Below are 18,837 nucleotides of genomic sequence, written 5' to 3'. Positions count from 1 at the left end.
CTTGATTCACACAAAGAGTGAACTTCACCATGGATGTATGATTATTTATATATTTTGTGCTGTTCCATAAAACCTCCATACTCTACGTAGTCATCCCTCAGTATCTGCAGGGGATTGGTTCCAGGACCCCCTGCAAATACAAAAATCTGCTCAAGTTTTTTACATAAAATTGAATAGCATTTGCATGTAACCTATACATATCCTCTATCCTCCTATATACTTTAAATATTCTGTATATTAGTCATAATATCTAATACAGTATAAGTGCCAGGTAAATACTTGTTATCCTGTATTGTTTTTTAATTTGTGTTATTATATGTTGGTGTGTTTAGTATTTTTGATCTGTGGATTATTGAATACCCAGATGCATAATCCCTGGACATAGAGGAAGACTGTTTTCTCCCACTCTGCTCAGGCCAAAACCATCAGTAATATCACTGAATATTATGTAGCAGAATGGACATGTGCACAGAGATTTAATTCAGTTGTACAATTTTAAACTTTGATATGATGCTCTTTTAATAGACACAACTTAAAAATTCAAGAGTTTCCATTGGTCTGATCTTATTTTAGCCTCATGGCATGCAGCTGAAGTACATAAGATAAACATCTTCATCCCATTACACAGGTGAGAAAACTGAGTCTCAAAAAACCTATCTCACTTGTTCAAGGCCACAAAAGTTAGTGGTGGTGCCAGAACAAGACTCTTGGCCATACACCATGCTGAAGAAGTCACACAGAATATTAACCTTGTAAAAGAGAAAAGCAGCAGCCCCTGACATCCAATAGGCAGCCTGATCCTCTTAGCAAGGCCATGCTGTTTTCTGTTGAACGTGAACAATTTCATAGAACATCGACATCAGACAAGGCCACTCTGTGACTGTGATGGGTCAAGACAAAACAAGACCATTCCCTAATTATGCCAAAACACAGACAAAATATGAATATTGTCCAAGCCACAAAAATGGCCAAATATACCTCTCCCCCAACTAATATGAGTGACTGTCGCTTCCTTAGAAGGCTGTCCTCCCTATAGATAAAATTTAAGATACCAATCATAGAATTCCTCTTCCTGACAGCACTCTCATCCACAGCAAAGCCTCACTTCCTTAAATCCTCCCCAAATTACCTTACACAAACACAAATCCTCTAATAAGTTCTTTCTAACACTTTCTGAGGTGCTCCACAGCTCCCCATGGTATGTGTGCTTTCTCACTGCATAAGTAATAAACTCAACTTGTTCAACTACCCACATGTTCCTGGTGATCTTTGGGTGGGGGCCATTGACAAGCTTATAGTAAGAAGCAAAGAAGCCATGATTCACACTCTGCTTTTTAAACCTGGTTACTGACAGCATTTTCCTAAATCATAGGAAAGTAAGAACCCAACAATCCTGGGGCAGCCATGTGAAAACCAACCCACCCAGTACGCTAAAATTGAATTATAAATAGGAGAGTGAATTGATCAAATAAACCTACCTCTGTATTTAGAGACTTTCTGATATGTTAAAGGTTTCATTAGGCCTGTTACCTGATACTTCACAGCTTTATTTCTATTGTAAGCATGGCAGTCAGACAGGGAGTCAAACAGGATTGAATGAGGTGCAGAAATTCTGACTAGATTCACTTCTCCCATGTCAATATCCTCATAAAACCATTGTACCAATGCAAAGATACTGGTCATGTTAATTAAACATTCCAATTCTTTTTATCAATGGGTAGAATTTTGAATGATGCAGTAATAATACCTACCAATTTCAAAAGGAATTGTTAAACTCCTAATAAAATTGAATTACAGACGGTATCTATATTACATCAAAATAGCTAAAGTACTTCTGAAAACTTTTTTAAAATCTAGCCCATCATCCAGAGATTTTGTGTGCATCACATCAAATTGTCCTGAATTTCTGAATTTCTGATTGAATAAAGAAGCCATGTTGTCACTATGAAGCTTTCTTCTTTATAGATGGTTAAATAAGTAGTGTAAATAATAATAAATATTGTCATGAAAACTGGTTTTAAAATAAGATTGAGATATTTTTCAAGTAGGGCACATTTGAATATCAGAAAAATCAGTCAGCTAGATGCTTCAATTTCTCCAAAAATAAAATCCAAATTATGTTGAGTCCAATGGGAATGTCCTTTTCTCCTATTTTAACATCACCCCATAATTCAATTTCTCTTTCTTAATTTCTGTGCATTTCTGGAAACTAAACCTAGACCTGCCATATCTCCCAGATGCTAGCTCCCTTTAGTACTCTACTAAAAATGGCTTCCAACTTGCAGAAATCTTCCCAAGCACCCATTATTGAACATCTTCTCATAATCTAAGCCATATCACCTTTCACCTGTGACCCACAGACTGTACTCAGAAAATCTGAGTCCCTGGTCTTCAAATTTGCTATTAAAATTCCAATAGTCTATATAAAATATAAACAATATGTTTGAGATTTGTTGGAGAAAAGTCAATTCTACTCACCACATTTTTTCCTTCATTTTGGGCATCTCGATAATCAGGATTAAGCTAGAAAAACAAAGCAAAATTAGTTTTTCATTGCTATGAAAAGCACACTAACAAGACCAGTGATCTTCAATTCAGTTAATTATTCTATCCTCAGCTAATTTTAATATAAGAAAAAGCAAAGAAAGCAACTATTAGTAAATATGACAATTTAAAATATTACCATCAAACCCTAATTGCAGGAGACAAAAGTTAACATGCCAAGTTCATTGCCTTGGTTTATATGAGAAATGTTGACATCTTTGAAGAAGAAAGAATTGACAATCTCACCTCCTCTGGAAAAACATTCGATAGAGTTCACCATTTTACCCACCACAAAAACTGCCAATTACTAATAGCTCAGACACCAATTAAAAAAAAAAAAAGGAAAATTGATGATTTGAGATCATGCTTTAAATGTTATGCACACAAGTAAAAGAAAAGAAAGCGAAAAAGGAGCTATGTATCAGATTTGTGAGCAAATACATGAGGACTATTGAAACTAACAAACACTTGTCTTTGGGCTTGGATAGTGGCATTTGGGGGCCAATCTAATGACAAAGATGAGTCCTTGCACCATCCAGTTGGTTGAAATCCATAACTCTGGACTCTCACCTGTCCTCACAGTCTCAAAGCAAATCTTAGTTGTTCTGAAATAGTTGATCACACATAAAGTAATAGATTTATGAAATATTTTTCTTGAAATATCAAGTTGTCCCATTAAATTTAATCATTTTAATGTGAATCAACTGGTGTATGCAATGCACAATCCCAGCAGTTAAAGTTACCATTTAAAATGTAAGGCCAGAAGTTTTCTCATAATGTCATTTACCTAGCAGCTCTGAGAAGTGCCCCTCCTAATTTATCACTAAACACCAATGAGGGACCCCCCAAAAAAAAGGAAAGCAGAATGAAAGAAAAAAACTCCCAATCTCATTAAGAACTAAGGCTGAAAAAAAACACCAAAATTCCAAATCTTCAATGAATTGATGCTAATTATAAAGTAGATGGGCCCAGGTACAATAGCTCACACCTGTAACCCTAGCACTTTGGGAGGCCGAGGCAGGTGGATTGCCTGAGCTCAGGAGTTTACGAACAGCATCGAAACAAGATCAAACCCTGTCTCTACTAAAAAATTACAAAAAATAGCCAGGCGTGGTGGCGTGCACCTGTAGTCCCAGCTACTCAGGAGGCTGAGGCAAGAGAATTTGCTTGAACCTGGGAGGCAGAGGTTTCAGCGAGTCGAGATCGCACCTCTGCACTCCAGCCTGGGCAACAGAGTGAGAGTCCATCTCTAAACAAAAAAAGTAGATAGTTCTGGGGGAGAGGCAGGTAATGGCACCGTTTTCATCACGTGGCAAACTTCAACATATCTTTTAGTAGTCATGTAAACAAAGATAAGAAGATACTGACTCAGTTTGAACACTGATGTAGAAACCCAGAGAATTTACCAAACAAAAACCGATACAAAAGGGTTTCTCTATTACTGACAAGCTGCTGTGAAATTATGCAGAAAACTTCTTCCCTAGTCTGCTACCTGTAACTGTCTTTACATGACCAAAGAGATGCTCAGAAAACAAGTGGGCAGCAAGTAGAGGGAAAAGATGATGGCCAAGGCTTTTCTGAGCAGCATAGTGTGAAGAAAGAAGGAAAAGGAATGCTGTGCGCTGTAATGATACTTCATGATAATACAGAAATAGCAAAGGGGGAGGACACAGAAGCAACTCCGTCAAGCCCATGTGTATAGAGTCCACAGCGTCGATGTCTACTCAATCTGGGAAGTGCAAATGCACCCATCAGCCAGTCCTGCAGCTGAAGATTTAGAAAGCGGACTGAATTGTCACACTAGCGAATTTAAAAATGGAACAAATGGATAATCCACTCAACTCTCTGGTTCTGCCCAGAGCTCACTCATCTGAGGATAACAAGGAAAGAAGAAAGCAAGGAAAAAACCAAATAGGATTGATGAAATACTAGGTTAAAACAAGGGAAATTCCTTCTCAGAGTCTTTCTCAATATATCCTGTGGTATTATCCTATAGTATAATGCAAAATGAATTTTCAGGAAATGATTTGGCATTCTCGGGAAGGTACAAGTAAACATGACCTCTATGTAAAGGCAGCAAAATAACATAAACAGCTAAAATGATAATATATAAATAATATACAGCCAGATGCAGTGGCTCATGCCTGTAATCCTGGCACTTTGGGAGGCCAACATGGGCGGATCACCTAAGGTTGTGAGTTTGAGACCATCCTGGCCAACATGGTAAAATGCCATCTCTACCAAAAAAACAAAATTTAGCTGGGCATGGTGGCGTGTAGCTGTAATTCCAGCTACTTGGGAGGCTGAGGCATGAGTATCACATGAACCTGGGAGGCAGAGATTACAGTGAGCCGAGACTGAGCCCCTGCCTGCACTCCACCCTGGATGACAAAGTGAGACTCTGTCTCAAAATAATGATAATAATATATAAATAATATAAGAGAAGTTAAGTAAGATTTCAATATAAATGAAAACATAAATACAAAATTAAAGTCCACATAAACAGTCATAGAAAGCATAGTTAGAAAATCAGCAATGCAGAGGATGAGCAACTGACTGGCTATGCCTCCATACAGAAGGAAGCTATCCAGAAATGAAAATCAGAAAAAAGAAAATTGTCACAGACAACCAGAGAAGGGACAACTAACTAATGGGCAATCAGAGCTCTCAAAAGGAAGAGAGAATAAGTGGAATGCAAGCAATAATCTCAGATAATAGAAGACAAATCTTTCCTCAGCTGAAGAAAGAATTATATACGCAAAGGTTACCTTATCTCCAGAAATCAACCACAAAAGACTGACACATTAATTTGAAAATGATAAGGGGGAAAGGCAGAGAAAACCATGGTAGGGATAAAACAGAGCCAGAAATTAGGCTAAGATTTTAAAAGCATGTCGTGTAAGAGAAGAATGATAAACTAAATGTTGTATATCCAAACGATGAAGTACTACTGGGCAATGAACATGACAAGCTTCTCGTGCAAGCAACAACAAGAACGAATCTCAAAAGCACTAAGTGGAGGAAAGGAAGCACTAAAAGCAATGTACTGCATGATTCAATTTAAATGAAGTAAACAAATAAACAAAACTACACCATGGTGAAACAAATTAGAAAATTAGTAGGGGTGTGAGGAAGGGGAGTGGATGGAAAGCAGTACCCAGCCCAAGAGTCTCATGACAGCAGTCTTTGTTTTCAGGACTGACACACAAGGAGGGTAAGAAGATACAGGTCACCTGTTAGTGCTGAGCCAACCATTGAGAGAATTAAGGCTGGCCTTTGTCTACAGAGACCCAGACTTTCCCCCAGACTTTTTAGGTTCCTTTAAATTATGAGTAACAGAATTAGTTCCAAAAGGGGATTTAGTTCTGCTTTTAGAATCCAAGAGTGAAAGGTAGAGGCAAAGAGTGAGTTAACTGGCCTCCTTTCTACTGATTAAACAAACACATTTTCACTTGGTAGTAAAGAAAATTCTAGCTTGGTGTCCAGAAGAAGTTTATTCATCTATTTTAGTCAAGTTCCACCATAGCTTTTTAAAAATTTTATTTTCTTTCTGCTTGAAAAATTCCAACTTTTCTTTTAAATTAAAAAAAAAACATTAAAATTTTAGCTAAATTATATCCAAATGATATGCAACATATTCGACTAAGGATATAATTTATGACCCAAGTTTTCACTCAGTACACATTAGAATGGTTATTACAGACACTTTAAGGCAAATTCATGCTGGAAACTGTGAAATATCCCTCATTAAAACATGCACAAGAACAGGAATTAATGCACCTAAGTCAAACACAAAATAAATAATTTACGCCCTCTGAAACTTAGGTCATATATTCTACCCCAAAGACAATGTTACCTTCTAAAATCAATCTTTATGTATTTCCCCCACTAGGATTACCCATCCCTGACTGGCTGTCTGGGGAAGCAGTTTCCAGTCTCTGATCTATAAAGAAATACTAGCATCTTCAGGAAAGGTGGCCTAATGCCCATGGAACTCAGTGTCCTCATCTGCAAAATGAGAACAAGACTATGACTAAACCATGACTCTATGTCAATAAATTTTATGTATACATATCTTTGACAGCAAAACTAAAGATGTTACCAATCAATTAGATTTTGCCTCATCTTTGTCTCTCAGGCTGTAATGTGATTTTTTAAATGATTAACATAGAGAGATTACCTCAGTAAAATCAATAAAGTATAAATAACAACAATAATGATGAGGAAGAAAAGGAAGAGGAGAAGGGAAAGGAGGAGAAGCCACCCAAATAAATCTAGGGCCATATAAATTTACCAACATTAGCTATTAAAGGCCAAATTAATATATGCTTTAAATTATATTGCTGCTTTCTGTCTCTAGATATAATAGCAGTAATTATTAAAGTAATAGACTTAAGGTGGATAGAAAAAAGTTATTTTTTAAAGAAGGAAGAAAGACATGGTCATATGGAGGTCTTTTAGGACTTAAATTCTTTATGTTAAAAAATAAATTATAAATCTGGCATTGAAGAGCTAATATGCTATTCAATCATTTATTCAATAAATATTAATAGAGCATCTATAATGGGCAAAGCATTGTGGCATATGGTATTTTAGCAAAGACAAAGAGAATATGGTCCCTGGCCATAAGACATTATAATCTAGGAGGCAAAATAAGACATAACTACAGTCAGCTGAAATACAAAATAAAATGTGACAAGGGACATAAGACAGGAATGAATAATTTATAAATAATATAGGTCAAAGGAAGGAGGGATCTGTGGTGGGCAAATTTATTCACAAATTATTCATGGAGAAGGTAGCATTTGAGATAAGCCTTGAAGGATGGGTAGAATTTTAACTGGCAGAGCAGGAACAAGGGAGTGAAGAGGCAGCAAGGCTGGAGGAGCCACAGCCACATAGATGAGAAAAATGAGACTTCTTTAGAGAAGACCCATCAATGTCACTTACAGAATACTTTTTGATATGCTTTTAAAGGTTAATTCATTTAGCCTTATGATTATACTAAAAGACAGGATTCTTAACCCTGTTTAAAGACGAGGCACTTGGAGCACAGCAAGTGAAGTGCCTTCTGCAAAGTCATACCACTGGGGAGTGGCAGGGTGAGCAGCACAGGTCTGAGGGCTCTGAAGCCACATCTTTCCACTCCTGTAGCATGCTGCTTCCCTCCTGTCTCCATAAAACAGAGTGGTGTGATGCAAACTGAGAAGGAGGATCAGCCCAGACCATCCTGGACTTTAAACCATAAGCTAGAGAGTTTGTACCATATTCAGAAGATGCAAGGGGACAGAAGATGAAAGAGGGAAAGTAACCAACAGCAGAGGTCCAAGGAAGAGGTGGGTGGACCCAAATGAAGATAATAATGCCAGAATAAAAAGGAGAAGGTGGATGTGAAAGATTTTGCTGAGACAGAATCAGTAGAATCTGAAAGTGTAAACTGAGAGAGAAAACTGTTTATCATGACTCTCACATCTTTATGAACTAAGAAAAATCACTATTTTGCAGGGAAAAAATTAAATTTTAGATAAATTAATTGATTTTGTATGGCAATGGCATATCCAAGATCAAATGCATGGTCCACTGTAGCCATGGCAGTGAGTGACAGAGAGAGAATATAGAGACTCATTACTAATCTTTGAAGGCAGTCTTCAATTAAATGGACATAGAGGAATACAGAGAAGTCAGATGTGGTGCAAAATGGCAGAGAGAAAAATATCACAAATACGTACGTAGTGAAAGTCATGATTGTATCACAATCAATTGAAAGACAACTGCACCCTTTCATCTAACACAATAGCAAGAAGCAGACCAGAAATTTTAAGTCCATAATAGCTGTTTACTTTCTTTTAAAAAAAAAAAACTGTGCTTTTTTTACAATGAAATGTGTTTTGATCGATGTTTATTATATGTAACACTGAAATCATAAACTTATCATGTGTGTATTTTTAAATAATTATATTTATATATTCTTTCCAATGACTGGCATTTCAGGCCAATCTATTATTCTGATTGATAAGCCTAGGAAAGAAAGGAGGAAATGTAACCTTTACTGAGTGTTTATGTGTTCCATGCATATTTTCTATATTTTGATATGTGAAATTTTATACATATATATATAGGGTCTGGTCTGTATGTTCATCTACTGCATATTTATGTATACATATACATGTATACAAATCAGGCCCTTTTCACATACTATGGCTGATACATTTGATAGAGAACTAAACATAGAGACATTTAAAACTACAGCCCCAATAGTCATACAATTCTATGCTAATGTACAATTTCTTGAGTACTGAGTTTTTAGCTAATTAATTAAATTCAAAAGCTATTGAATAGTCAGGAAATAAGTGTTTACTGCCATCTGGTGGAAGTTTTGCCTCTCTACAAACAAATAAGCTAGTCTTTAAAAGCGTTTGATTCCAATCTTGAACAAATAACATTATTGTGCATTATTTGATCTATATTGCTTTGGAAAGGTCGTAAAAAGTTTTTGCTTTAGTAATATCCAAGAAATAAAATGTAGAAAGCAGCATATCAGAAATTCTGAAGGTTGATTTATAATTCTTCCCACAACTGTGGAAGAACCATTTACTGGACTTTATGAGGTCCCCATATTTTCCTATGCAAAATATGCTGAAATTACTTTCTCTCCCACAGACATAACTGTGAACTCACATGCACAACTACGATAATACAAGTAAACTATGACAAAGTGTTGATGAGTATGTGGACAGCTGTGTCAAAAATATTTGCGTGTTTATTTACCTTCTCCTCATGCCACCTAACTACATATATGCCCTACAGAAACTGACATTGCAAGGGAATATGCTTCTGTATTACCTCATGAAATCAAAAATCTTTATCCTGTTCATAATTAGATGCTTTGTTCTACATTTTATCCATAGGTTTCTAGCACTGAGGTTTTTTGGTTTGGTTTTGGGTTTTTTTTTTGTTGTTTTGTTTTTTCCTTTTGGGTTTTCTGTTGTTGTTGTTGTTGAGACGGAGTCTCACTGTCACCCAGGCTATAGTGCAGTGGTGTGATCTCGGCTCACTGCAACCTCCACCTCCTGGGTTCAAACAATTCTCCTGCCTCAGCCTCCTGAGGAGCTGAGACTACAAGCATGTGCCACCATGCCTGGTTAATTTTTGTATTTTTAGTACAGAACAAGATTTCACCATATTGGCCAGACTGGTCTCGAACTCCTAACCTCAAGTAATGTGCCCACCTTGTAATCCCTCCCAAAGTGCTGGGATTACAGGCTAGCATTGAGTATTTCTTTGAAATTAATCTGAATCCCTAAACTATCCTATTTAGGGATTCAGATCTTTACATGGAATAAGGGACCATTTCTAACCCTTGGTTTGCTTTACTATCTTGCAGAATAAAACTTAAATCATGTTAAATCTTGTATCATTATCCTAATTCCTAGGTGTTTTCTGCAATTCACCAAAAAAAAAAGATGCTATTCTTAAATAGCTTGCAACATATGTGTTTTGTCTATATAATTCAACTACAGAATTTCCAGCATATCAAATGGTCTAATTTCCTTTGGATAGTGCCCCCTTCACATCTACATAAATAATTCAGCTTTTTACATTTTTCTGAATAACTAAACCATCTACTTACGTGCTGGTTAAAATAGAGTATCACATTTGGGCACTGTATCTAAAGTAAATTTTAGATCTTTTTATCTAATTTGCTGTTAGATATAAGATTGCAGTCCTTTAAACTTACTGTGAGACTTAGCATGGTCACCTACAGATGTTAACAATTAAACATTACATAGAACCACTTATCTCAGATGTGCATGCATGGTGGAAGCAATGGCAAATGAGATCTCAATGTCCCAGAGATGGAGTTAGTCTAGATTGCAAACTCTTAGAGGACTAGGACCATGTATTAATCATCTCTGTTTTCTTCACAATGTCAAAGTAGTGCTTCTACCTAGTAGCCATTCAATAAATGTATAATTTCAGTATAATACAGATCCGAGTTTTCAACCATTAGCATTACTGGTATCTTGAAGCAGATAATTCTTAGTTGTGAGGGGCTGTCCAGCATATAGTAGGATGTTTAGCTACATCCCTAGCCTCTACACATTAGATACCAGCAGCTCCCATTCCCCAACTGTGATAATAAAAATGTCTCTAGACATTGCCATCATTACCCTCAATTGAGAGCATTCATTCCTAATACTTTCATTATATTGGTTTTTTGCTTTTAACAAAATAAATCACCTCTGTGAGCCCAGATTTCTTTTTCTGTAAAGTAAAATTATTGGACTTATAACAACAGTCATAGTCCCTATGATTTATTCATTCAATCATCTAACAGTTACTGGATGCAAAGTAAGTGTCAGGCACTTCTAGGCACAAGACATCCAGCAATGAGCAAAACAGATACAGGCCTTTCTTTGCATGGATCAAAATAGTTATTGAATAGATATACAGAATACATACAACGGGTAACAAACAAATGCATACCTAACTGTGGACTGTGATAAGCCCAAAGAAATGCTATAAGCATTTCCTCCCTAAGTGGGGAATTTCTTAAATATCTCAACAGGTTTATGGAGAATGACTGTGGCATTATCCAGAATCGCCAGAATCGAAGGCTTTTAAAATTCTCAATGAATTCTAACTGCACTATACTATTTAAAAGATCACGATTTAAGTTATAACTGACATAGAAACTGTACAACAGTTCATGACATATTGGAAGGATTTTCAACGGCTCCATGAGGCAGTGTTTCCTATGTCAAAGCACAGTAGTAATCTTTTCCAGATAAACATATTAAATAACTAAACTTTGCCCCTAAACACCTTCCCTCCTTAAGTTACCTAAAACATGCTAGTTCTTAACAATAATAATAAAAATAATAAAACACTACTCAGCATTTTCCCTCTGCTTCCTCTCTAAGAAAGTAAATGGACTTAATATTTGTCGCATATCTCTTATGTACAAGGTGCTGTACATTCCCTATCTTCTTTAATTCCAGAATAATCCCATGTAATATACATTATTACCTTTTTTACACACATAGGAACTCAGGTCCAGAGGGGTTAAATACTTGCTTAAAGTCAGACAGACTGTAAACAGTATGCATGGGATTTTTTCCCCACTATGCTAGGCTCTGTCACACTAGCCAATATAAACACCATAAACTCAAAGACAATTCAAGAATTACATAATCCAATTTACCAGGAATGCCTACAGCACATGAAAGTAATATTTTAAATTATAAATACGTCTGTTAAAGTTGGAAAGGCCATGGGAAAAGAGGTTAATACTCTGCAATATCTAGCTGCTCTGCTGGGCACTTCCCTTTAATGCAAAAACAGAAGCAACCTCAACCACGTCATTTTTAAAATATATTTTATAACAATCATTTAACAGGTTTCTTAACTTCCCCTGGACTACTACTCTGCTTCCCCCTTTCACAGTCATGCTGTGAAAACTCAGTCTGCACCCACTTCTGCTTTCTGGCTTCCTGGTCATTCCTCCACTCCTGCATTCTGGTTTCCACTAAAAATCCTCCCCATAAAGTAACAAATGATTGCATTCTTGCCAGATGATGTAAACAGATTTGTTTCTGGCCTTTTCAGTAGCACTCCCTCCTTTGTGAAACTCTCCTCTCCCTCGCTTGGCATTTGTGATTCAGCTCCTTCGATTTTCCAGGTGCTTCTGGCTTCTCAGGCTCCCAGTCTCTTCCCCATCCTTAAAAGATAATTTCCTCATACACCCTCCCACTCTCTTTCTACTCCTTAATGATCTTACCTGTGCTCTGGAAACCCAAATCTATTTCTTTAACATTCGTCAATCCCCAAACTTCCAGACGTTTTGAAATCTTCCCTATTGGGCAACTTCACCTAGACATTTTACAAGCAGAATCAAATTCGAATGAATTATTTCCCTAATAAGTTTGGCACCTCTTCTCATTTTCCCTAATTTGGTGAATGACATCACTTGTTCGCCAAAGCCAGAATCCTATTCCTCATCCCCTAACACCTGACAGCTTAACGCAGCATCAATTCTGTCTCCCAAGAATGCCTCCAACCCTTCCCTTCCTCACCATTACCAATGCCTCTCCCTTGGTTCAAGTTCTCAAAATTACTAAAGTAAAAATTGTTGATGACCTTTCCAAAGCAATATAGAAAATAATTTTCCTTGTTAAATATTGTAATAGAGCCCTTTTAAAGACAACTACCTTATTTGTTTGCAGATAGGCAAAACTTCCACCAGGTGGCAAAGAAAGAAAATGTGGAAAGCACATCATTCAGACTTCTGGTCTCACTGCCTCTAGATTCAATTTCTTCTAGTCACTTCACAAAGGCTCCACAGCATGCTGCCCACTACAACTATGTCTTTGGAAATGTGTATTATTGCATATAGCGTGGCTACTGAGCAACTTGAAATGTGGCTATTGGAAATGAAAAACTGAATTTTTCATTTTATTTAACTTTGATAATATTAACTGCCAACATGTGGGTAAAAAAAACTATATTAGACAAAACTCTGAAGTGGTCTTCACTAATCACAAATTTATTTATTATACTCCTTTTTAAAGATAAAGCCCATTCTCCTTAATATATATGTCTGAATTGATCAGCTATGCTACATTTCCGGCCTGTCACCTCCCCTCTCACCTTCTAGCATTACTTCCAAACTCACAAGTCCTACATATGAAACTACTTTGTATGGCACTACACACCTCCTTTCTTGTGTACAAGCTGCCCTCACTGCCTGAACGCCCTTTCTTCCTCTTCCCCATTTGTCTTATTCATCAAGCAGCAATGCCTCAGACCTCCTGACCATTCCTTGCACATCCCTAATACCCCCTAACAAAGATGTGGGCCACTATTCATACTGCTATTATAAACTTATCACACTGTACTGGGATTATTTTAATGACATCACCGATCTCTACCAAGCCTGCTAGTTGACCGGTCTCAGCCTCTAGGTAGCCACCAAGATAAACTTCCTTAAACTTCATTCCTATTACAAACTAGATCAAATCCAAACCCGTCATTCAAAATCTTAAAGCAAAGAGATCTGTCACTCAATCATTCCTTTGGCAATCCCTTCCTTGGGCTGGACCTCAGTTTTAATATTGTCTATGTATAATTCGGACATTCCACATCTCTAATGCACCTTCTTAGCAACTTATGCAGGATTGCCTTTTTATTTCTCTAACAGTCCATGTCTATTATTTTCTTTGGGAACAAGTTTGTCCCAAGTAAGAATCCTCAACTAACATCACTCCAGATCCTCTCATTGGAATACGACCCAATTCTACCTGCACATATAATTAGCTCTCCCTGATTGTGCCGTGCTGTCTTCCAAACGAGATGGACCATTCTTTGAGGGCAAAGACTGAGTCAGCTTCCTTTGCTGTACCTGCAGCACTCTACCCTGCTGTGCATTTACCAGCCACTGAAGAAACATATTGAAAGTTATATGAAATCTTAAAGACTATGTTTGCAAATTTATGAATTCCAAAAATAGTAATTCCTAACTCTTACATTTCCCACATCCCAATATGTGTCTTATTTTTTTAATAATATCTAGATATTAAAGTGAAAACTGAAAAATTAAAATAAATATATGCCATGGAGCCTTTACCACCTAAGAAGAAGGGTAGAGTGTAATAAAACAAATAATTATAGGAGGTTGCCACTCAAAATATTGAGAACCCCCATCCTATTTGAACAACATAACTAATGCTTCGAAATTTAAAACCTGGGCTTTTTTTTTTTTTTTTTTTTTTTTTTTGAGACAGAGTCTTGCTTTGTCACCCAGGCTAGAGTGCAATGACACAATCTCGGCTCACTGCAACCTCTACCTCCCGGGTTCAAGCATTTCTCCCACTTCAGCTTCCCTAGCAGCTGGGATTACAAGCACCTGCCATCATGCCTGGCTAATTTTTTTTTTATTTTTGTAGAGAAGGGGTTTCACCATGTTGGCCAGGCCAGTCTTGAACTCCTGACCTAAGGTGATCCACCTGCCTCGGCCTCCCAAAGTGCTGGGATTGCAGGTATGAGCCACTATACCCCATCAACCTAGGCATTTTTTTCACAAGAGATTAATAACCAGAATGTATAAGGAAATAAAGGAACTCAATAGACCCCCAAAAATCTAATAATCTGATTTTAAAATGGGCAAAAGATCTGAATAAAAATTTCTCAAAAGACATACAAATGACAAACAGGCATATTAAAAAAACTGCTTAACATCATTAATCGTCAGAAAAATGCCAACCAAAACTACAGTAAGATATCATCCCACCCCAGTTAAAATGGCTTTTATCAAAAAGAAAGGCGATAATAGATGCTGATGAAGACGTGGAGAAAGGGAAACCCTCACATAGTTGATTGGAATGTAAATTAGTGCATCCACTATAGAGAACAGTATGGCAGTTCCTAAAAAACTAAAAATAGAGTTACCATATGATCTGACAATCCTACAGCTAGGTATATATCCAAAAGAAAAGAAATCATTTTATGGAAGAGATACCTGCACTCCCATGTTTATTACAGCACTACCCACAATAGCCAAGATTTGGAATCAACCTAAGTGTATATCAACAAATTAATGAATAAAGAAAATGTAGAACATGTACACAGTGGAGTATTATTCAGCCATAAAAAAGAATGAGATCCTGCAACAATATGGATAAAATTGGAGGACACTATGTTAAGGGAAATAAGCCGGGCACAGAATGACAAATTTCACATGTTCTCACTCATATGTTGGAGCTAAAAATTAAAACAACTGAACTTATGAAGACAGGGAGTATAAGGATGGTTACCAGAGGTTAGGAAGGGTAGCAGGAAGGAAAGAAATGGTGGGGATGATTAATGGATATAAAAATATAGTTAGATAGAAGGAGTAAGATCTAGAATTTGATACCCAACAGGGTAACTACACAGTTAACAATAACTTATTGTATATTTTAAAATAACAAAAAGAGTAAAATTGGAATGTTTCTAACACAAAGAAATGACAAATACTTGAGATGACAGATACCCCAATTACCCTATGTGATTATTACACATTGTATGCCTGTTACAAGACATCACATGTGCTCCATAGTACATACACAAAAATTAAAATTTTTTTAAAAGAAATAAACACCTGGGCATTTTTAGAAATCAAAATGATAAAAGTGTACTCACTGCTTCACAACTGCTATCAGAGGCAAGTTACCAGCTGTTCCTGGACTGGGAATCACTGTGATTTGGACACACTTCTAGACACTTTCACACCAGTAAGGACAAGCATCCTGAGACATGAGCACACCCAGATTTTGTCCCAAGTGACATAGAAGATACAAAACCCCAATGTATGGATGCCAGAATTTTGAGGCTATGATTGCTATTTTGATATTAGAACACTACACAAAGCACCCATTCTGTTTCACTAGTCAGTAGAAAATAAATTCCTAGCTTTCAATTTTCAGATATGTATTTAATACTTAATTCTCCTCCTCCTACAGACCATAAAAAAGATGTTATCTAAAATTAAAGGTCAAAGAAAAGGTCCTCTAAATACACCAGACTCTTTAATGGAGGAGATGGCACCTGGCATTTAAAGCTACATTCTCTAGAGACAGGATGAAAGACAATCATTCAAATCCTTTTCAAGGAATGAATTGCTTTCTACTTTTCCATTTTTCATTAATTCATTTATGTATTAAAGTGTTAGATCTTCACTAAGGTTGATGAACAATTTAATTCTTAATAATCTAATCATTTGAATGCATCAAATGATACGTTTTAATTATAGAAATTAACAAGGAAAACTAGTAATATACACCATATCATGTCAGTTTTCTACAGCACATCAGTAGACTTGCTTGAAAAGTGAATTGGGGAAAAGAGCCACTAACATAAGATCCCAGAGGATGTTAATCCTAATTTCTTGTCTTTTATAGGACGTCTACTTAGGCTTTTCTAATTTTTATTTTAAACAAGATTCACTACTTTACTAATGATTTTTGTTTCAATGAGTTGTTTTTCAAAAGGCTTACTTTAAAACATTTGCTATAAACAGACTGTAAATTGCAAAGCTGTATTTCATTTAATTGAGTACTAAATAATGTGTTAGATACCTAAAAAAGTAAAAATAATCCCTGTTTATCACATAAAATTAGGCTGGGCACATAATAAGTATTGTGTGTATATGTAGTAATATGTATTATGTGTATATTACTAGTTTTCCTTGTTAATTTCTATAATTAGAAATTTCTATAATTATGGTTTATGCTTATAATCCCAGGACTTCAGGAGGCTGAGGCAGGCACTTGAGTCCAGGAGTCTGAGACTAGCCTGGCCAACCTGGTAAAACCCTTCTCTACTAAAAATATAAAACATAGCCGGGCATGGTGGCATGAATCTGTAGTCCCCACTACTCAGAAGCCTGAGACAAGAGAATTGCTTGAACCTGGGAGGCACGGGTTGAGTGCACCACGGCACTCCAACCTGGACAACAGAGCAAGACTCCTGCCCCCCCAAAAAAAAATGTTATGCCAGCATCACTTACCCTGTGCTTACCATCAGCCACAACTTCTGCAAGCACATTGCCTCATATAATTCTAATAATAAGTTAAAAGAATTAGAAATATATTTGATTATCCCCATTTTCCAGAAGAAGAAATCGGAATGAATAATTTGTCTAATATGTCTCCAAATGCCTTTCACATAGAAATCCTGAAATCTCCTTCTTCCCATCCTCTATTCATTCAAAAAGTAGTCATCAAATGCTTTATAAGTGCCCAGCACAGTTTCATGAATGAAAATTTTCATATATCTGAAAAAGAATAGCTTCAAAATGATTATTTTTTATTTTATTTTTTGAGAGAGTCTTGCTCTATTGCCCATGCTGGAGTGCAGTGATGTGATCTTGGCTTACTGCAACCTCCACCTCCAGGGTTCAAGCAATTCTCCTGCCTCAGTCTCCCGAGTAGCTGGGACTACAGGTGTGTGCCACTATGCCCAGCTAATTTTGTGTTTATGTACATTTTAGTAGATATGGGGTTTCACCATGTTGCCCAGGCTGGTTGCAAACGCCTGAGCTCAGACAATCTGCCTGCCTCAGCCTCCCAAAGTGCTGAGATTACAGGCATGAGCCACCATGCCCGGCCCCAGATTATTTTTAAATTAGATAACCAAACTTTAATTAAATCATTCATAAAACTTCCATGATGTTATTTCTACCTGTACTTCAAATCTTCTGATATCCTTCATTTGTCTGTCAACATACTTTTGGTGGATAGAGGAAAGGCTTTTCTATGTTTTTACCACTTTTATTGACAGTTTTAGAAAGAAAACCTTTTCCTTCCCAATGTTTTGAACAATAAAAGCCACCCACCATGAAAGAGGCCACTGCAGATAAACCCAGAGCTATCTAGGCTATCTGACATGAGCAATGAACTGATCATATCTATGATGCAGACATTCTGAAAGGCTGAAGCTAAATAGAAAATTTTAGGCTACATCACATACATATGCAAATTAGATGTCCCATTCCATTAACCTTACAGTAAACCAACTGCAGAGTTTTGTTGTTATTGTTGTTGTTTTAATTTTTAATACTTTGACGACATTTACATTTTAAAAATAATTTCTGTGCCAATCCAGAATACTAGAAGCAATAATCAAATGCGTATAATGACTGTTCCTGCAAATACAATGTCTTGTGGAGAACCCAGTTGCCTCTTTCACTAACTCAGAGTCAGAAACTTAATAGCATTCCATACATTAGTCTTACCTCTGCAGCTAAATAGTTTCCAGTTGCAAGATGTTTAAATCTGAACAAGCTGTTCCACTGTCCTGCACCCCCACGGCATGGGTCATGATGAACCACCTACAAAGAGAGCAACGATAGTAATGGCAAAACCATATTTATGTTCCTGGCAAACAAATGCCAACAGTTTACATGCTTGTCCTCCAGTTAATGTTGAACTGTCAAACCTAATATATGTTTCCATGTGAGTATAATGTGGCAGAAAAACAAAATTCCTCATAAATGAGCAAGAGACATGTTATAACAGTTGTTGACTCGTGTACACATGACACTTGTGCCTTACTTACATATGCAGATAAAGCTTAACTCAGAAAGACATGTTTCCAAGGCCAAAGTGGAAATACAGAGATTTTCCTCCCTTTGTGTTTCAAACATTTACTTGACATTTTGCAATAAGAGCCCACTATATGCCAAGTATTCTTCAAAAGAAGAGAAACACAGCAGTGGATAAAGCCAGAGCTTCCATTCTAATGGCAAAGAGAAAG

At 36.7% G+C, this 18,837-nt stretch overlaps 1 protein-coding gene across 8 annotated transcripts in view; it reads right to left on the bottom strand.

The window, feature by feature from the left end:
- Positions 1–18,837, bottom strand: part of ITPR2 (inositol 1,4,5-trisphosphate receptor type 2) — a 529,604-nt gene that overhangs the window by 380,140 nt on the left and 130,627 nt on the right. For all 8 annotated transcript variants that reach the window (XR_013522736.1, XM_054238248.2, XM_078339073.1 and 5 more), the window contains 2 exons: positions 18,317–18,412; positions 2,479–2,523 (listed from right to left, as the gene is read on the bottom strand). Coding sequence is in view for 7 of the 8 variants with exons in the window: in XM_054238248.2 (XP_054094223.1) it covers positions 2,479–2,523; positions 18,317–18,412 (141 nt within the window). In the remaining variant the exon portion in view is untranslated. The remainder of the gene's footprint in view (positions 1–2,478; positions 2,524–18,316; positions 18,413–18,837) is intronic.

This window comes from Callithrix jacchus, chromosome 9, assembly GCF_049354715.1.
Source record: "Callithrix jacchus isolate 240 chromosome 9, calJac240_pri, whole genome shotgun sequence".
Lineage (NCBI taxonomy): Eukaryota > Metazoa > Chordata > Mammalia > Primates > Cebidae > Callithrix > Callithrix jacchus.
This window is presented reverse-complemented; position numbering and strand designations above follow the sequence as displayed.